This window comes from Carcharodon carcharias, chromosome 6 (genome assembly GCF_017639515.1).
Source record: "Carcharodon carcharias isolate sCarCar2 chromosome 6, sCarCar2.pri, whole genome shotgun sequence".
NCBI lineage: Eukaryota > Metazoa > Chordata > Chondrichthyes > Lamniformes > Lamnidae > Carcharodon > Carcharodon carcharias.
The window spans coordinates 122,692,720-122,710,207 of NC_054472.1; the positions used below are offsets into that span (position 1 = coordinate 122,692,720).

At 42.0% G+C, this 17,488-nt stretch overlaps 1 protein-coding gene across 1 annotated transcript in view; it reads left to right on the forward strand.

Annotated features, from left to right (window-relative positions):
• Window positions 1–657: 657 nt before the first annotated feature.
• smchd1 (structural maintenance of chromosomes flexible hinge domain containing 1) overlaps window positions 658–17,488 on the forward strand; it is a 215,627-nt gene continuing 198,796 nt past the window's right edge. Inside the window, exon 1 of the mRNA XM_041189810.1 lies at window positions 658–853. Coding sequence (XP_041045744.1) covers window positions 665–853 — 189 coding nt within the window. The 5' untranslated portion in view covers window positions 658–664. The remainder of the gene's footprint in view (window positions 854–17,488) is intronic.

The following is a 17,488-nucleotide window of genomic DNA, read 5'->3' on the forward strand; positions in this document are numbered from 1 at the left end:
GACCTTGGAATGTGCCAGTCTGCAATACTTGGTAGGGGACAACTCTTTGCGCTGGAAGACCAACAAGTTTCAGGCAGACCAAAGAGCGTCTTTCACCCTGGAAGTTGACCTGACTCCAGACAGAAGATGCTTTGCCAGCAAATTGGATCTAGCTACAAATATCTCTGCTCACTTTGGTCAAGCTTGCTTAGAACAATTTCCCACAGGGTTAGAAGTAGAGGCTATAAGCCAGCTGGTGACCGTCATGATTAGGTGCCAACCGATCTTTCCTGCTGAACTTGTCCAATTTCAAAAGAAACTAATGGATTTCTCCTGGGAACAATGTTGGGGATAGCAGCCAGTCGAATAAGAGTTATACGGACTCGAAACACTATGTTTCTCTCTCCACAGATACTGCCAGACCTGTTGAATTTTCCCAGCATTTCTGCTTTTATTTCAGATAATAACGTATCTGTGTGGAACTGGGCAGGTAATCCTGCTTGAAGGAAAAAAACTTAAATACAGCTGAAGGGTAAAACTAAGAAAAAGGCCTGTAACAATATTAATAATGTCTTTAAAATAAGGAGACTGCAAACTGTTGGAGCGTTGCTAGGCTGTGGTGGAAGTGCCCTGCTTCGTTCTCCGTCACATCCGCTTCTGGCTTAGCCGCGCGACTCGCAGCAAAATGGCGGCGGAGCAACCGCGAAATGCGGCTGTGACTCCGGATTCAACAGCCGGGGGCAACGCCGAGAAAGACAGTAACAGAAAGAAGGTGGTTTTCATCTTCGATCGCCGCCTGGGAGACTCTTTAGAGAAATGTTTGGACCTCAGCAGCTGGAGCACATACGCCGAGTTCAAGAGCGCCGTGTGTCGGGTGAGGAGCCTGAGGGAGAGGGCCCGGGGAGATGGAGGAGGAGGGGAACTGTGGAGAGAGATGGTGGGGGGTGGGGGGGCGGTGAACTGGGTGCCCTCGCCCCGCGGAGAGGTAGGGGGCTGGGCCCGGGGAACCGCTCTCCGGGGAGACGGACGGGCGGGGAGGAGGAGGGGATGGGCTGTGGGACCCGAGCCCCGGGGAGACGGTGAGGGGAGGAGGGAGTGGGCCGGGGGACCCGAACCCCGGGGAGACGGATGGGGGATGCTCTGAACGAACACCTGCACAAGTGGAACTGAAGGCATGAGATCTTCTGGTCGGGTTATTTCCCCTTTGGCAATGTAAATAAAAGACTCAGCCCCCGTGACTGCCTGTTTCCACAAAGCTAGCGTGGATTTGTTCAGGCCAAATCATGTTTAACGAACTTAATTGATTGTTTCGATAAGGTAACAGAAGGTTGTTAAGGACAGTGCTGTTGATGTGGTGTGCATGGATTTCCAAAAGGCATTTGACACAGTGCCGCGCAAGAGATGTGGAATAAAAGGGACAGTAGCAACATGGATATGAAATTGGCTGAGTGACAGGAAACAGGGTAGTGGTTAATAAATGTTTTTTGGACTGGAGGAAAGTTTATCACGGAGTTCTCCAAGGATCAGTGTTGGAACCCCTGCTTTTCCTGATATATATGAATGACCTAGACCTTGGTGTACATGGCACAGTTGCAAAATTTTGTAGATGCTACAAAACTTGGAAGTATTGTGAACTGTGAGATGGTGTAGAACTTCAAAAGGGCATAGGCAGGTCGGTAGAATGGGTGGAACAGTTGTAGATGAAATTTAATGCAGAGAAGTGTGAAGTGATTAATTCTGATAGGTTGGATACGGAAAGATAAAATGAAGTATAATGGACAATATTCAGAGTTGCAGGAGCAAAGGGATCTGTGTGTACTCTTTTGAATATACCAATAAAATAAATTAATAAACAAATTAGCCAATGAACTGCTCCATGAAGGGGCACTGTAACAAAGACAAAACTTTAAAAGAAACTTAACAAATTAAAATAACATTTGAGGGGAGATAATACACTCCAGCCCTTGCGCTGCCTACCCCACCAGTTGTGCAAGGCATACTACGGGCACCATGTGCTTCCTCTCCAGGGACACACAGGCATGAATGTAGCCGCAGAAGAGAGCCAGACAGGTCAAATGAGCACACCCACCTTCCCCAACTGCCCACTGCCTGGACCTGTTAATGGCCGTCTTTGCCATGCCCGTGAGCAGGCTTACGAGAAGATCCTCCACCCTGTTTGCCCCGTCCACACCAGGTGGCCAAAGATCAGGAGTGTGGGTCTTAAGTGCAAACACAGCTTGAGCAACAGCACCCTCAAATAGTGGAACAGGGGCTGCAATCTTAGGCACCCTACATATACATGGAACGTGGACTCGTCAGGGCTTTAGAAATTACTGGTGCCTGGAAGTCTTTTGCTGCATGGGACTGCCTTGCAGAGTGAAATTGTACGAAGGTGATTTCTGCAAATTGTGGGGCTGAGATTCCTGAGGGAGGTTCCAAGGTCAATGTGAAATTCTGTCCGAATGAGGTCAGTTCAGACGGGAGTCCACCATGTGCTTGAGTTGCCTTGACACTTAGAGTACAACTGGGGCCGAGGACCACATTTTTAAGGCTCTGGGTGGCTTTGGCTGCGAGCTGGGCGTTGACAGACAGACGCATGACACGCAAGTTTTTGTCGTATTGTCCAGCATGCCCCTATGCCAGCACGCCCCTGATTCTGGTCATGCCAGCAGCCTGAGCCCTCTCTTCTGCCAGCCGCAAGAATGCAAATTGGTGGAGATGCAGACTCCTGGGCAGCAATTTTCAGACGATAGCCGATACTCCTGAAGGACGAGAGCTCTGGCGTGATGCAACCATGTTCCAGACTTTGATCGGTTCCTGAGATACCTGGGTATATATGTGCATAAATCATTTAAGGTGGCAGGACAGGTTGAGAGAACAGTCAATAAAGCATACAGCACCCTGGACTTTATAAATGGGACATGGAGTACAAAAGCAAGGAAGCGTGTATAAAGCATTGGTCCGGTCTCAACTGGAGTATTGCACCCAGTTGTCTTATGAGGAAAGACTAGGTTTCTTTCCACTGTTGTTTAGAAGAGTGAGCGGTGATTTGATCGAATTATACAAGACCCTGAACTGCCTTGACAAGGAGCAAATGGATGGTTCCCCTTGTGGGTGAGTCCAGAACTAGGGGCACTGTTTTAAAATTATGGGTCACCCTTTTAAGACAGAGATGAGAAATTTTTTCTCTGAGGGTTGTGTAACTTTGGAAGTCTGTGCCTCAGAAGGCAGTGGAGGTGGGGTCTTTGTATATTTTTAAGGCTGAGGTAGATAGATTCTTGTTAGGCAAGGGAATCGAAAGTTATCGTAGTTAGATGGGATTGTAGAAATCAAAACACAAGAAATCAAAACAGCCATGATCTTATTAAATTGCGGGTCAGGTTCGAAGGGCCAAATGGCCTACTCGTGTTTCTGTTATGTTCTTATGTTTTGGGCAACTCGGTTTAGGCAGGATGTGAAGGCCTCACAGAGGGTGCAGAAAAGATTCATGAGAATGGTGCTAGGGATGAGCAACTTCAGTTATGTGGATAAATTGGACAAGTTGGGACTGTGCTCCTTAGAGGAGAGTAAGTTCAGAGGACATTTGATAGATATATTCAAAATTGAGGGGTCAGGACGGAGCAGATAAGGAAAAACTGTACCCGTTGGTGGCAGGATCGAGAAACATTTAACTCCTGGTTTGCCACCATTTTTGGAATTTTTATGCTTCTACCATGAAAAGCTATCTGGCACAGTTTCAAAATTTGCAGATAACACAAAACTTGAAAATATAGTGAATTGTGAGGAGAATAATGATAGACTTCAAAAAGCCATACATAGGCTGGTGGAATGGGTGGATCAATAGCAGACGATAGTTAATGCAGAGAAGTTCAAAGTGATGTACTTTGGGTGAAAGAATGAGGAGAGGCAATATAAAATAAAATATACAATTCTAAATGGGGTACAGGGAGAGACACCTGGGGGTAAATGTGAAGGTGGTATGACAGGTTGAGAAAATGATTAATAAAGCTTAAGGAGCCTCGGGCTTCATAAATAGAGGCATAGAGTAAAAGAGCAAGTGAATAATGTTGAACCTTCACACGACAATGCTTTGGCCTCAACTAGAATAGTGTGCCCAATTTGGGGCACCACGCTTCAGGAAAGATGTGAAAGTATTAGAAAGGGTGCAGAAAAGATTTGGGAGAATGGTTCCAGGAATGAAGGACTTCAGTTACGTGGATAGATTGGAGAAGCTGGGACTGTTCTCCATAAAGAAACGGTTGAGAGGGGATTTAATAGAGATGCTGAAAGTCATGAGGGATCTAGCCAGTAGATAGAATACAGATTTAAAATGATTGACAAAAGAATGAACCAAAGGCAACATGAGGAAAATCTTTTTTACAAGCTAGTTGATTGTAATCTGGAATGCACTACCTGGAAGGATGGTGGTGGAGGCAGCTTCAATCATGGCTTTTGAAAGAATTGGATAAACATACGAAGGGAACAAAAAGAGCGCTACAGGGAAAGGGCTGGGTAATGGGACTAGCTGTTAGGATTGTTTGGGGCCTTGAATGAGGTAAAAGGGCAGGTGTTGTCTCCTGTGCTTGCAGAGGAAGGTATCTAGGAAAGGAAAATTGTGTTTGGGCTGACTGAGGAGTGGACCAGGGTAACACAGAGGGAGTAGATCTTTTGGAATGCTAATAGGGAAGGAGGGAAGTATATTTGGTGTGGCATCACGTTGAGATTGTTGGAAATGGAGGGTGATCCATCAAATATGGAGGCTAGTGGGATGGAAGCTGGGGACGAGGGCAACTCTATTATAGGTTTGTGAAGGAGAGAAAGGGGGTGAGAGCAGAAGTGCCAGAAAATAGAACACGCGCCGTCATGGTCCCTGTCAACCGTGGTTGGGGTGTTTTCGGTTGAGGAAAAAGGGAGACGTATCGTAAGTGCTAGGATGGGAGGTTACATCATTCAAACAGGTGTGATGATAAAGGATAAACTGAGAGTGGTTTAGAGTTCATAGAGGGAGTGGGGTGTGAGGAAGTTTCGTCATGATAGCTGTGGGTGTCAGTGGGTTTATAACAAATCTTGATAGGCAGCCTATGCCCATAAATAGAGACAGAAATTGTTTAGGGGGAAGTGGAATGGAAGAGTCAGATATAGACCATATGAAGGTGAGAACAGGGTAGAAACAGGAAACAAAGTCAATGCAACTTTCAAATTTAGATAGAGAGTAGGAAACAGCATTGATATAAATCATCAATGGACTGGAAAAATGGGTGAAGCAGGAGGCCTGACCTTTCTTTATTTCATTCTTGAAATGTCTGTCACTGGCCAGGCCAGCACTTATTGTCTTTGAGAGGATGGCGGTAGTGATCTACCTTCTTGAACTGCTGTAGTCCATGTGATGTCGGTACACCCACAGTGCTGTTAGAGAGATTTTGACCTAGCAACAGTGAAGGCATGGCAATATTGTTTCAGGGGGAGGTGATGGCATACTGGTATTGTCACTGGACTAGTGATCTAGAGACCCAGGGTAATGCTCTGGCGACCTGAGTTCGAATCCGACCACGGTACATGGTGGAATTTGAATTCAATAAAAATCTGGAATTAAAAGTCTGATGATGACCATGAAACCATTGTTGATTGTTGTAAAAACCCATCTGGTTCACTAACGTCCTTTCCTAATCTGCTGTCCTTACCTGGTCTAGCCTACATGTGACGCCAGACCCACAGCAATGTAGTTGACTCTTAAATGATCCCTGAACTAGGGATGAGTAATAAATGCTGGCCTGGCCAGCGACACCCACATCCCATGAATGAATATAAAAGAAAGTCTGGATGGTGTGTGGCTTGGAGGGAACCTTGCAAGTTCCCATGCATCTGCTGCCCTTGCCCTTCTAGATGGTGGAGGCTGCTTGGAAGCTGCTGTTGAAGAAACCTTGGTGAGTTGCTGCAGTGCATCTTGTAGATGGTACACACTGCTGCTACAGTTGTTGGCATTTATCAGTCCAAGCTTTTATATTAGAGGAGAGCAACTGAAGATGATTGGCCCAGGATACTAACTACCTTGAACTCAGGCAGTATTGTCTTGGGGCTGAGATGATTGGCCTCTAATGACCACAGTGGTCTTCCTTTCTGCTAGGTTTGACTGCAACCAGTGGAGAGTGTTTTCCCTCCCACTCCACCTGAATTCCCAACTGCAGTTTTTCTAGACCTCCTTGATGCTACACTCGGTAAAATGCTGTCCTGATGTCGAGCAATCACTCACATCTGAACTCTGGAATTCAACTCTTACTTTTATGTTTGGACCAAGACTGTAATGAGGTCAGGTGCTGAGTGGCCCTAGCGGAACCCATCGGTAATGGTGGTCTGTGCATCGGTGAGCAAGTTGCTTCTGAGTAAGTGCCATGTGATAGCACTGTTGACATCACTTATATCGGTTTGCTGAGGATTGATAGTAGACTGATGGGGCAATAATTGGCTGGATTGGATTTGTCCTGCTTTTTGTGGACTAGATGTATCTGGGCAATTTTCTACTTTGTTAGATAGATGCCTGTGTTAAATCTGTACTGGAACATCTGGGCTAAGAGTGTGGCTGTTGTACATGTCTTCAGTACTGTAGCTGGGGTGTTATGGCCTGTAGCCTTTATTGTATCCAGTGCTTTGAGCTGGTTTTTCACATTACATGGAGTGAGTCAAATGGACTGAAGACTGGCGCCTCTGGTGGGAACCTCAGGAGTAGGCCAGATGGATCATCCACTCAACACTTCAGGCTGAAGGTGGCAACTGCTTCAGCTTTGTCTTTTGTACTCGTATGCTGGCCTCCCCTGTGTTGAGAATGGGGATATTTTTGGAGTTGTCTCCTTTAATCGTGTAATTGTCCACCACCATTAACAACTGGATGCAACTGGACTGCAGACTTTTAATCTGACCCATTGCATGTGGGATTGCTTAGCTCTGTCTATAGCATGCTGCTTTAGCGGTTTAACATGCATTTAGTCCAGTGTAGTAGCTTACCAGGTTGACACCTAGTTTCTAGATATGCCGGGTGCTGCTCTTGTTATGCTCTTCTATACACCTCATTGAACCATGGTATTATGACCGGGCAGCTGGTAAAGCTGAGTTATTTAAAAATCCCAGAGGGAAACTTTAAACAACTGCAATAATCTATATTTTGAAGTGGTATGTTTGAAATGCAACTCTAAATCAAGGAATCAGACTACCAGTTCTCATGAGGTTTTATATTAAACTAAATGAAACATATTAAGTTACAACACATTAAACACATACACATGGCTACAAATTACTATTATCATAACTTTTAACAAATTCCTAAACTAATCTCCATTAAGGCAACAGCATCCATAGACTTAACCAGACACCAGGCAAAGCATTTTCACCGTACGAATTCAAAATGAGGTTCCTCTCACTTTGGTTCCTGTGAAGACAGTTGGAGGCTTTGATCTTATATTGCCTCTGCCCTCCATACATATCGGCTATATCCAGCACATCTCATTGAATGTAAATTCTCATTGTATCACTAGCCTCTTTGATCTCCACCTCTTCTAACAATAAAACCCCTTTCATAGTACCAATTTTATTAGTAATATAAGCATATTGCTTAGTCTCTGCTAGCTAGGTGCCAGATTTCACCCCACTTCTTGAATGCTGTATTCAAAAGATGCAAATACACCCTAACTCTCTTGCATTTCAAAACTAGTACACATCAAAGCACCCAGGCTAACTGTCTTTAATCCAATTAAGATACGCCCACAGACTAAATTTCTATTTTAAAAGAAAAATATTTTCCAATGATGTTATATACGTAACAGCATCATGACATCCCCCTCCCTATCGAAAAATGAACCATCATAATTCTAAAAGTTGGCTTCATTTTAATAACCCATCTCACACTGTCTCCTATACTTATTACACTATTACGCATGCATTAACATCTATATATTTTCTCTCTATATATATATATACATATATATATATATATATATATATATATATATTTATAGGCAAAGCATTTTCATCATGCGAATCAACAGAAATCACCCCAGTTTAGTGTCCAGGTTTTTATTAAAAAATTAAATTTAAATTTTTTTTTAAAAGCTTCACACTCTTGATAATGCATCTGCGAACAAATTTTCTCTTCCAGCAATATGTTTAATCCGAAGATTAAATGGTTGTAATAATAGACTCCATCTGAAAAGCCTTGCGCTTTTGTCTCGAAATTTGTCCAAAAACTTCAAAAGATTATGGCCTGTATAAACAGTTGTTCCTGATGAATTGTTTGCAACATAAATTTCAAAATGCTGCAGTGTTACAACAAACCCAAAGTTTCTCTTTCAATCTTTGACTATCTTCTCTGATGTACATTCAGCTTCCGTGAAAAATACCCTATCGGTTTTTCAGTTCCAGTGTCACCTTGTAACATTACAGCCCCAGTGCCTGTATCGCTTGCGTCAACGGCCAACTTGAATTGTTTGGCATAATTGGGTACTGCCAAAACTAATGTCGTAGTTAATACAGTTTTCAAACTATCAAATGATTTGACATTCCAGTGCCCATTGAAACTTCTTGTTTTTTAATCGTTCAGTCAGTGGAGCAACCACTTTGCTAAAATTTGGTACAAATTTCTGGTAAAATCTCTTTCTCGTCATCCGCCAGCGCTAATACCTCTTTTTGTTCCTCTTCTCTTTCAAAGTACCGTTTAAGCATATTTGCATGACATACCCTCTGGTTTTATCTGTCTGGCCTATTTACTAAATAATTTACTTCACTCAACTTCTTTTCAATCCTGTAAGGCCCACTAAATCTTGCATTTAATGAATCACCTAGTACTGGTAACAAAACTAGCACTTTCTCTCCAGAAACAAAATTGCGAGTTTTAGCATTCTTATCTGTTTTCACTTTCATCACTTGCTATGATATCTTTAACTGTTCCCTAGAAACTCACATGCTCTGTTCAATCTTTCCCTGAAATTTGATACATAATCCAGGACAGTAGTTTCTGAATTTTGACTCACCAATTTTTCATGAATCAATCTCAGTGGTCCCCTTACCTCATGACCATAAACTAGTTCAAAAGGGCTAAAACCAGTCAATGCATTAGGAGCGTCTCTAATAGCAAATAATGAAAATGGAATTCCTGTACCCCAATCTTGTGGATAATCCTGACAGTATGCTGTTATCATAGTTTTTAAAGTCTGATGCTATCTTTTCAAAGGTCCTTGGGACTCAGATGATAAGCTGTTGACTTAAACTTTTTATCCCAAAACTGTTCATTACTTCCTTAGACATGAAATTTGACGCCTGATCTTCTTGTATTTCCTTAGGTAAACCAGATCTTGTAAAAAATGTAATTAACTCCTCCACAGTCTTCTTAGTTGTAATATTTTTTAAAAATGTATCACTTCAGGAAACCTGTTGGACACATCCATTATTGTCACAAAACTAATTTCCACTTTTAGTCTTAGGGAGGGGTCCTACACAATCAATCATGACCCTGGTAAAAGGTTCTTCAGATGCTGGTATTGGGATTAAAGGCCGTGGCTTAATCACCATTTGGGTTTTTCCTGTTACTTGACACGTATGGCAGATTCTACAGACTTTGAGAAATCCCTATACAATCCTGGCCAAAAAAAACCTCTGTATTTTTTCCTGTGTTTCCCTAATTTCTAAATGCCCTCTCCCACAAATTGGAATTTCATGAGCAATCTTCTGAATCTCATTTCTATACCCTAATGGGATAACAACCTGATGCACCTCCATCCAGCTTTAATTTGCTGAGAGTCTCATCAAAATACCTTCCCGAAGATAATAACATACTGGAATACGTTTTGCTTTGGTTTCTGAATAAGCTTTCTGATATAACTGTTTTAATTGCAAATCATTTTGCTGTAATTCCACTGACTTCTTTGAGGTAAATGTTTCAGCTGAACTGTCCAGTATTCCTTCTTCCTGAACAATGTTATCAAATACAGTGAGATAAAAACAAAAAACTGCAGATGCTGGACATCCAAAACAAAAACAGAATTACCTGGAAAAACTCGGCAGGTCTGGCAGCATCGGCGGAGAAGAAAAGAGTTGACGTTTTGAGTCCTCATGACCCGTCAACAGAACTGGAACAGATGCTGCCAGACCTGCTGAGTTTTTCCAAGTAATTCTGTTTTTGTTATCAAATACAGTACTAGCTAATTGGATTTCGACACTTTTTGCCTTTGAACTGCCTGCTTATCTCAAACAAAAACAGAATTACCTGGAAAAACTCAGCAGGTCTGGCAGCATCGGCGGAGAAGAAAAGAGTTGACGTTTCGAGTCCTCATGACCCTTCGACATGCTTATCTCGTTTGTCTGCTCTTCCCTATGAGCCTTAGATCTCATTTCAACACAATCAGGAAACAATCCAAGATGTTCCTCCTGTAACACCTCTGTTGAGAATACTTCTACAGGCTGCTCAAACACTATAGGCATTACCCACATTTGCGATTCAGCTATATAATTACCCAGAATAAATTGAACCCCAGCAATAGGCAATTTTTCCACCTCTCCAACTGTAACTTCACCTGACTTACATTTGCTCTTTAAATTTACCTTCCAAAATGGAATAGATTTGGCATCTCCGTGAACTCCACTTCTTATTACTTGCTCCTTCAATACACCCTTTGAACAATAAATATCACTATCCCATAAAATTAAGGATTGACTAGCCTCTGTGACTCTTAAAATTTTAACGTCTTTACCTACTCCACCCTGTAGACATGGAAAGACTTTCCCTTCACACACAAAAGCCTTCAAACATTCCTGCAACCTGCTCCTCAGAATTCTCTTGAGTAAACTGTGAACATATTCCCACTTCTTCATTTTTCACTGATTTTCCGTTTCACCTGTACACAAACCACCGGTTTCCCCTGTGCCTGAATCTCAGAACCCACATTCGTTTACTTCCAGAGCTTTTCTGTACCCCAAAATTTCCAACAGATTTTTCCTGCAATCTCCAACAAACTGACTTCGTATGCCCCACTTTATTACAATGAAAACACCTCAATTTTCGAATGTCACCTCTACCTTCAGCACTTTCGTTTTTATTTTTAGAAAAAAATTCCTGGAAACTTCCAGCTACTCCTCTTCCCTTCCTTTCATCTTCCCACTTTTTATCCTTTTCCAATTTGAAAGAGTGATGACAGAAAGGTTTAGCTCTATGAACTAACTCATAATCATCAGCTATCTCTGCTGCTTGTTTTACAGAATCAACCCTCTCTTCTTCCACATGAGTTCTCACTGCCAAAGTGATTGAATTTTTAAATTCTTCTAAAAGAATTATTTCCCTAAGAGCTGTATCTATTTTTAACACCTGTATCCACCAGTCAAAATTACTTTGTTTTACTCTTTTAGACTTAATATAAGTTTGTCCAGGCTGTTTTCTCATATTCCTAAATTTCTGCCTGTATGCTTCAGGAGTCAACTCATATGCATTCAAAATAGCCTTTTTCACTACATCATAATTCACCAACGTTTCTTCTGATCGCGATGCATCTACCTCATGCACCCTGCCTAACAACTTAGACTGTTGTAATAACGTCCAGTTTTTCTGTGGCCATTTCATCTGTTTAGCTAACTTCGCAAATTAAATAAAGAATGCTTCAATATCTTTTTCCTCAAACTTTGGAAGAGCTTGTACAAATTTAAATATCTCCCCACTAGGTTCTACTCTGGAGATAAACCCTCCCTCACCTACTGGCGTCTCTTTAACTGCCAGCACTTTCATTTGGAATTCTCTCTTTTTTTCTCTTCCCTCCTTCTCGATCTTCACAATTTCTAATTCCCTTTTAAAAGCTGTTTCTCCATCGGTTGCTTCTAGTTTTTTCATTTGCAACTGAAGTCTTATTACCTCCAGCTGTGACTCATTAGTGTCAGTAGTGTAAATGCTGTGCTCTACTGTAATTATATCTGAATTCCTAGCATCTTCAGGTAACCCCAATTTTGACTTAACTGCCAACTCTGTTAACTTACTTTTTGGTTATTTTTCCCAACCCGATCAGAGTTATCTCTTCTACTCCCAGAAAAGTATTATCAATTGCCAAAGTCATCTTGCAGTCTCACCACTTCTAAAATACCTCACCAACTCTTTAATTCAAAGTGCTTCTCGTATTCGCAACCTTGAGATTCACCAATTCCAGACTAATCGAAGGAATTAGAAATATTTTTATCCCGGACAAGCCCCCTGTTGTTATAGCCGGGCAGTTCACAAAGCTGAGTTATTTAAAAATCCCAGAGGGAAACTTTAAACAATTGCCATAACCTGTATTTTTAAGTGGTATGTTTGAGATGCAACTCTAAATTCAGAACTCAGACCACCAGTTCTTGAGAGGCTTTATATTAAACTAAATGAAACATATTTTTAAGTTACAACACATTAAACACATATACAAATTAACTTTTAACAAATTCCTAAACTAATCTCCATTCAAGCAACAGCATCCATAGACTTAACCAGATACCAAGCAAAGCATTTTCACCTTACGAATTCGAATGAGGCAGCTCTCACTTTGGTTCCTGTGGAGACGGTTGGAGGCTTACAGCTGCTTTGATCTTACATTGCCTCTGCCCTCCACATACACAACTGCTATCTGTTATTTCCAGCACATCTCTTTGAATGTAAATTCTCATTGTATCACTAGCCTCTTTGAACTCCGCCTCTTCTAATAGTACCAGTAATATAAATGCTATTGCTTGGTCTCTGCTAGCTAGGTGCCAGATTTCACCCCACTTCTTGAATGCTCTATTCAAAAAAACTCTACCTCGCTTACATCTCAAAACTAGTACACATCAAAGCACCCAGACTAGCTGGCTTTAATCCAATTAAGACATATCCACAGACTAAACCTCTATTTTAAAAGAAAAGTGTTTTCCAATAATATTATATACATTAATATCTTCATGACACAGGGTTGGTCCCCTGGCTTGGTGGTAATCGTAGAGGGTGAGGGATATACCAAGCCATGAAGTTACAGATTATGGTTGAGTAGGACTGGAGCAAAAGATATTCCACATGTTGCACAAAAATGCAGGCATAGCTAGGATGCATGTAGATACTTGTAGCCTTTTATTTGGAGGAAATTAGTGGAGTTGAAGAGAAATTGTAGAGTGATTGTGTGTCTATGGTGAAAAGGAGATGGTTAGGGACAGGAAATTAGAAACTGTTCATTCCAGAGGAAGAGAATGGGCAAGAGGAATTGTTCAGTTAGGAAGAAATTAATTCAGTGAGACAGAATGGAATGAAATTACCAGGGCAATCCTGTTTGTGAATTTTGGGGAGGAGTGCAAGTTCAGGGTTTTAGCTGAAGGCTGCAAGTGCTTCAGCTTTGTCTTTTGTACCCCTGTGATAGACTCTCCTGTCATTGAGGTTGGCTCATAAGGTTGGAGGCTATGGAGGGAAGATCTCGAGAGGTTATGAGGTCAATTACAGTCCTGAAAACAATGGTTTCATATTCGGTGGCAGAGTCATCAGTGGAGGTAGAGAGGAAGTGTCTGAGAGTTGATGCTCTGTCTTTTTGAGCTAGAGATCGATCTGTCAGAGAACAGCAGCACCACCTTTGTCATCAGGTTTGATGACAGTATTAGGGTTGTATAGTTTACTGTGTAATTCTACACATTTTAATTGGAGAAAGAGTTGTTTAGATTTTGCAGGTTGCTCTGGCTGTTTTTTGGGTTCTCGGGCCCATGACTTGTAGCAACACATGTTAAATGTAGAGTTGTATCCTTCTAGCACTAATGTTTTCTTATTTTCTTTCAATAAATATCTTGTATCCATTGCTGTCATTTGATTCCATTTCTTATTTTTTTTTTCTATGAGATATTCATGTGGTTTTGCACGCCATCAGATTTTGAACTCTGCATAAGAAAAGGCTTGAAATATCATTGATTAAAAGCAAAATCTCTGCACTCCTCAAATTCTAATCTGTTGATTTTCATCACTACACCCGCCATTCGCAGCTGTGCCTTAAATTGCCTAGGCCCTAAGCTTAGGAATTCCATTCCTAAATCTCTGCACATCTTTACCTTTCTCTCCATCTTTAAATTGCACCTTTAAAATTTACCCCTTCAATCAAGCTTTTGGTCACCTGTTTCAATCTCATGTGGTCTGGTGTCAAATTTTGCTTGATAACAATCCTATGAAGCACCTTGGCGCGTTTTTACTATGTTAATGGGACGCTTTGTATAAACTAAATGGATGGTCAGACTTATTTTGACAGAGAATTATCATTCGTTATTCTTGAGCAGCAGTCCGCTTGGTGTTATGTCGTGCTGTTTGTGTCCTTTAGGTTGCATTTTAACATTCCACTGTTCAAGTACTGACTATTTATAAAATTTTATATATGTTACTTTTCATCCCCAAATTGGGAAGGAATGGAAACTGAACTTACAAGATTTACAAGCAGTACCAGAATGAGATTTTAGTTGGCAAATGAGTTTCAGTATAGATAAGTGAGGTGTTACATTTTGTTAAGAAGGATGAGGCCACAGACTCCTGCTTGAATCAGAAGAATGAGAGGTTATCTATTTGGGACATAAATTTTTTAAGGGACTTGGCAAGGTAAATACTGAGAAAATGTTTCCTCTGGCTGGGCAATCTAGAATGCTGATTCACATTTTTAGAATAAAGGGCCACCGTTTAGGACTGAGATGAGGAGAAATTCCTTCATTCAAAGTGTGGTGAATCTTTGGAATTCTCTATCCCAGAGAGCTATGGCTGTTTTTGCTGTTATGTATATTCAAGGCAGAGTCAGAGAGATTTTTGGGTCCATGGGGATATGGGGTTAGAGTGGGAAGATGGAGTCGAGGCAGAAGATCAGCCATGATCTTGAATGGTGGGGCAAGCTCAAAGGGCCACATAACCTACTCCTGCTCCTATTTTTTATGTTGTTAAACTTGAATAATAAGAATCCAAATGGAGTGAAAGAAAAATGGGTTCTAGAGGTACAGTATAGATGTGCAGACACTAAAATTTACAATGCAGTTTAAAAAGGCCATTTAAAAGAAAGCAAACTAAACACTGGGGTTCATTTCTAAAGGAATAGAATTACAAAGCAGAGAAGATATGTTAAATTTGTGCTGGAACTTGGTGAGATCATACGACGAGTAATGCGTGCAATTCTGGTCTCTATACTACATAAAGGATATAGGTGCACTGGAGATGGTGCAAAAATAGACTGCTCTGTGCAAATTAACCCAATCAGCATATCATTCTTTTTTGTTATTCACATTTTTACCTCAGTTCTCTATAAATGCACCTGTGCTATTCATCTTGAATACTCTGTGGTAGTGCCTTGTTTCCTCTGTTGCAACAGTGACTACACTTCTGAAGACCACTTAATAGGCTGTAAAATGCTTTGAGACATCCGGTGGTCGTGAGAGGTGCTATATATTTCAAGTCTTTTTTCCATGGAGAAATGTCAGCAGACATTCTGAGGGTTCAGTTTTGAAGTGCAAAGTGATCTGTACAAGTAGTGTTCCATTTGGCCTCCTGGCACCCATGGTTTTCACCCAGCGACTGTCAATACTTGCAGCAAAATTTGGAATAGAGCTTCTGCATGTATATTCATATCTGGTTCATTGGAGCTCCTCAAGATTGCCAACTTAGTTATGCTGCAGTTTTTAAAAATTCATTCACGGTATGTGGGTGCCACTGGCTGGGCCAGCATTTATTGCCCATCCCTAGTTGCCCTTGAGAAGGCAGTAGTGAGTTGCCCCCTTGAACTGTTGCAGTCCAGGTGGTGTAGGTACACCCACAGTGCTGTTAGGGAGGAAGTTCCAGGATTTTGACCCAACAACAGTGATATATTTACAAGTCAGGATGGTGAGTGACTTGGAGGGGAACTTCCAGGTGGTGGTGTTACCACCTATCAGCTTGCCTGGTCCTTCTTGATGGTAGTGGTTGTGGGTTTGGAAGGTGCTGTTGAGGGAGCCTTGGTGAATTCCTGCAACGTAGATGGTACACCCTGTTGCTAATGTGCAACAGTAGTGGAGGGAGTGAATGTTTGTGGATGTGGTGCCAATCAAGTGGGCTGCTTTGTTGTGGATGGTGTCAAGCTTCTTAAATGTTGTGGGAGCTGCAGTCATCCAGGCAAGTGGGGAGTATTCCATTACACTCCTGACTTGTGCCTTATAGATGGTTGACAGGCTTTGGGGAGTCAGGAGGTGAGTTACTCGTTGCATGATTCCTAGCCTTTGACCTGCTCTTGTGCCCACAATACTTATATGGCTAGTTCAGTTTCAATGGTTAAACCCCCCCCCCCACTCTTCTCGGATGTTGATAGTGGGGGATTCAGTAATGGTAATGCCATTGAACATCAAGGGTTGATGGTTGGATTCTCTCTTGTTGGAGATGGTCATTGCCTGACACTTGTGTGACATGAATGTTACTTGCCACTTGTTAGCCCAAGTCTGGATATTGTCCAGGTCTTGCTGCATTTGGAATGGACTGCTTCACTATCTGAGGAGTTGCGAATGGTGCTGAACATTGTACAGACGTCAGCGAACATCCCCACTTTTGACCTTATGATGGAAGGGAGGTCATTGATGAAGCAGCTGAAGGTGGATGGGCTGAGGACACTTCCTTGAGGAACTCCTGCAGTGATGTCCTGGAGCTGAGATGACTGACCTCTAACAACCACGAACATCTTCCTTTATGGTAGGTATGACTCCAAACAGAGAGTTGTCTTCTGATTCCCATTGACTCCAGTTTTGCTAGGGCTCCTTGATGCCACACTCTGTCAAATGTTGCCTTGATGTCACTCTCACTTCACCGCTGGAGTTCAGCTCTTTTGTCCATGTTTGAACCAAGGTTTTAATGATGTCAGGAGCTGAGTGGCACTGGCGGAACCCAAACTTGGTGTCAGTGAATAGGTTATTGCTAAGCAGCGCTTGATAGCACTGTTGATGACCCCGTCCATTACTTTACTGATGATGGAGAGCAGTTCTGATGAAGAGTCGTACGGAGTCGAAATGTTAACCGTATTCCTCTCCACATATGCTGTCAGACCTGCAGAGTTTTTCCAGGTATTTTTGTTTTTGTTTCGGATTTCCAGCATCTGCAGTATTTTGCTTTTATTTATATATTTTATATACTTGGGCAATTTTCTACATAGCTTGGCAGTTGCCAGTGTTGTAGCCATATAGGATACGCAACAAGTTCTGGAGCACAAGTCCTCAGTACTATTGCCGGAATATCGTCAGAGCCTGTAGCCTTTGCAGTATCCAATGCCTTCTGCCATTTCTTGATATCGCGTGGAGTGAATCGAATTGACTGAAGACTGGCATCTATGATGCCGCGGACCTTGGAGGACGCCGAGATGGATCATCCACTCGGCACTTCTGGCTGAAGATTGTAGCAAATGCTTCAGCCTTATCTTATGCACTGATGTGCTGGGCCCCTCTATCATTGAGGATAGAGATATTTCTGGAGCCTCCTCCTCCAGTCAGTTGTTTAATTGTCCACCACCATTCAAAACTGGAT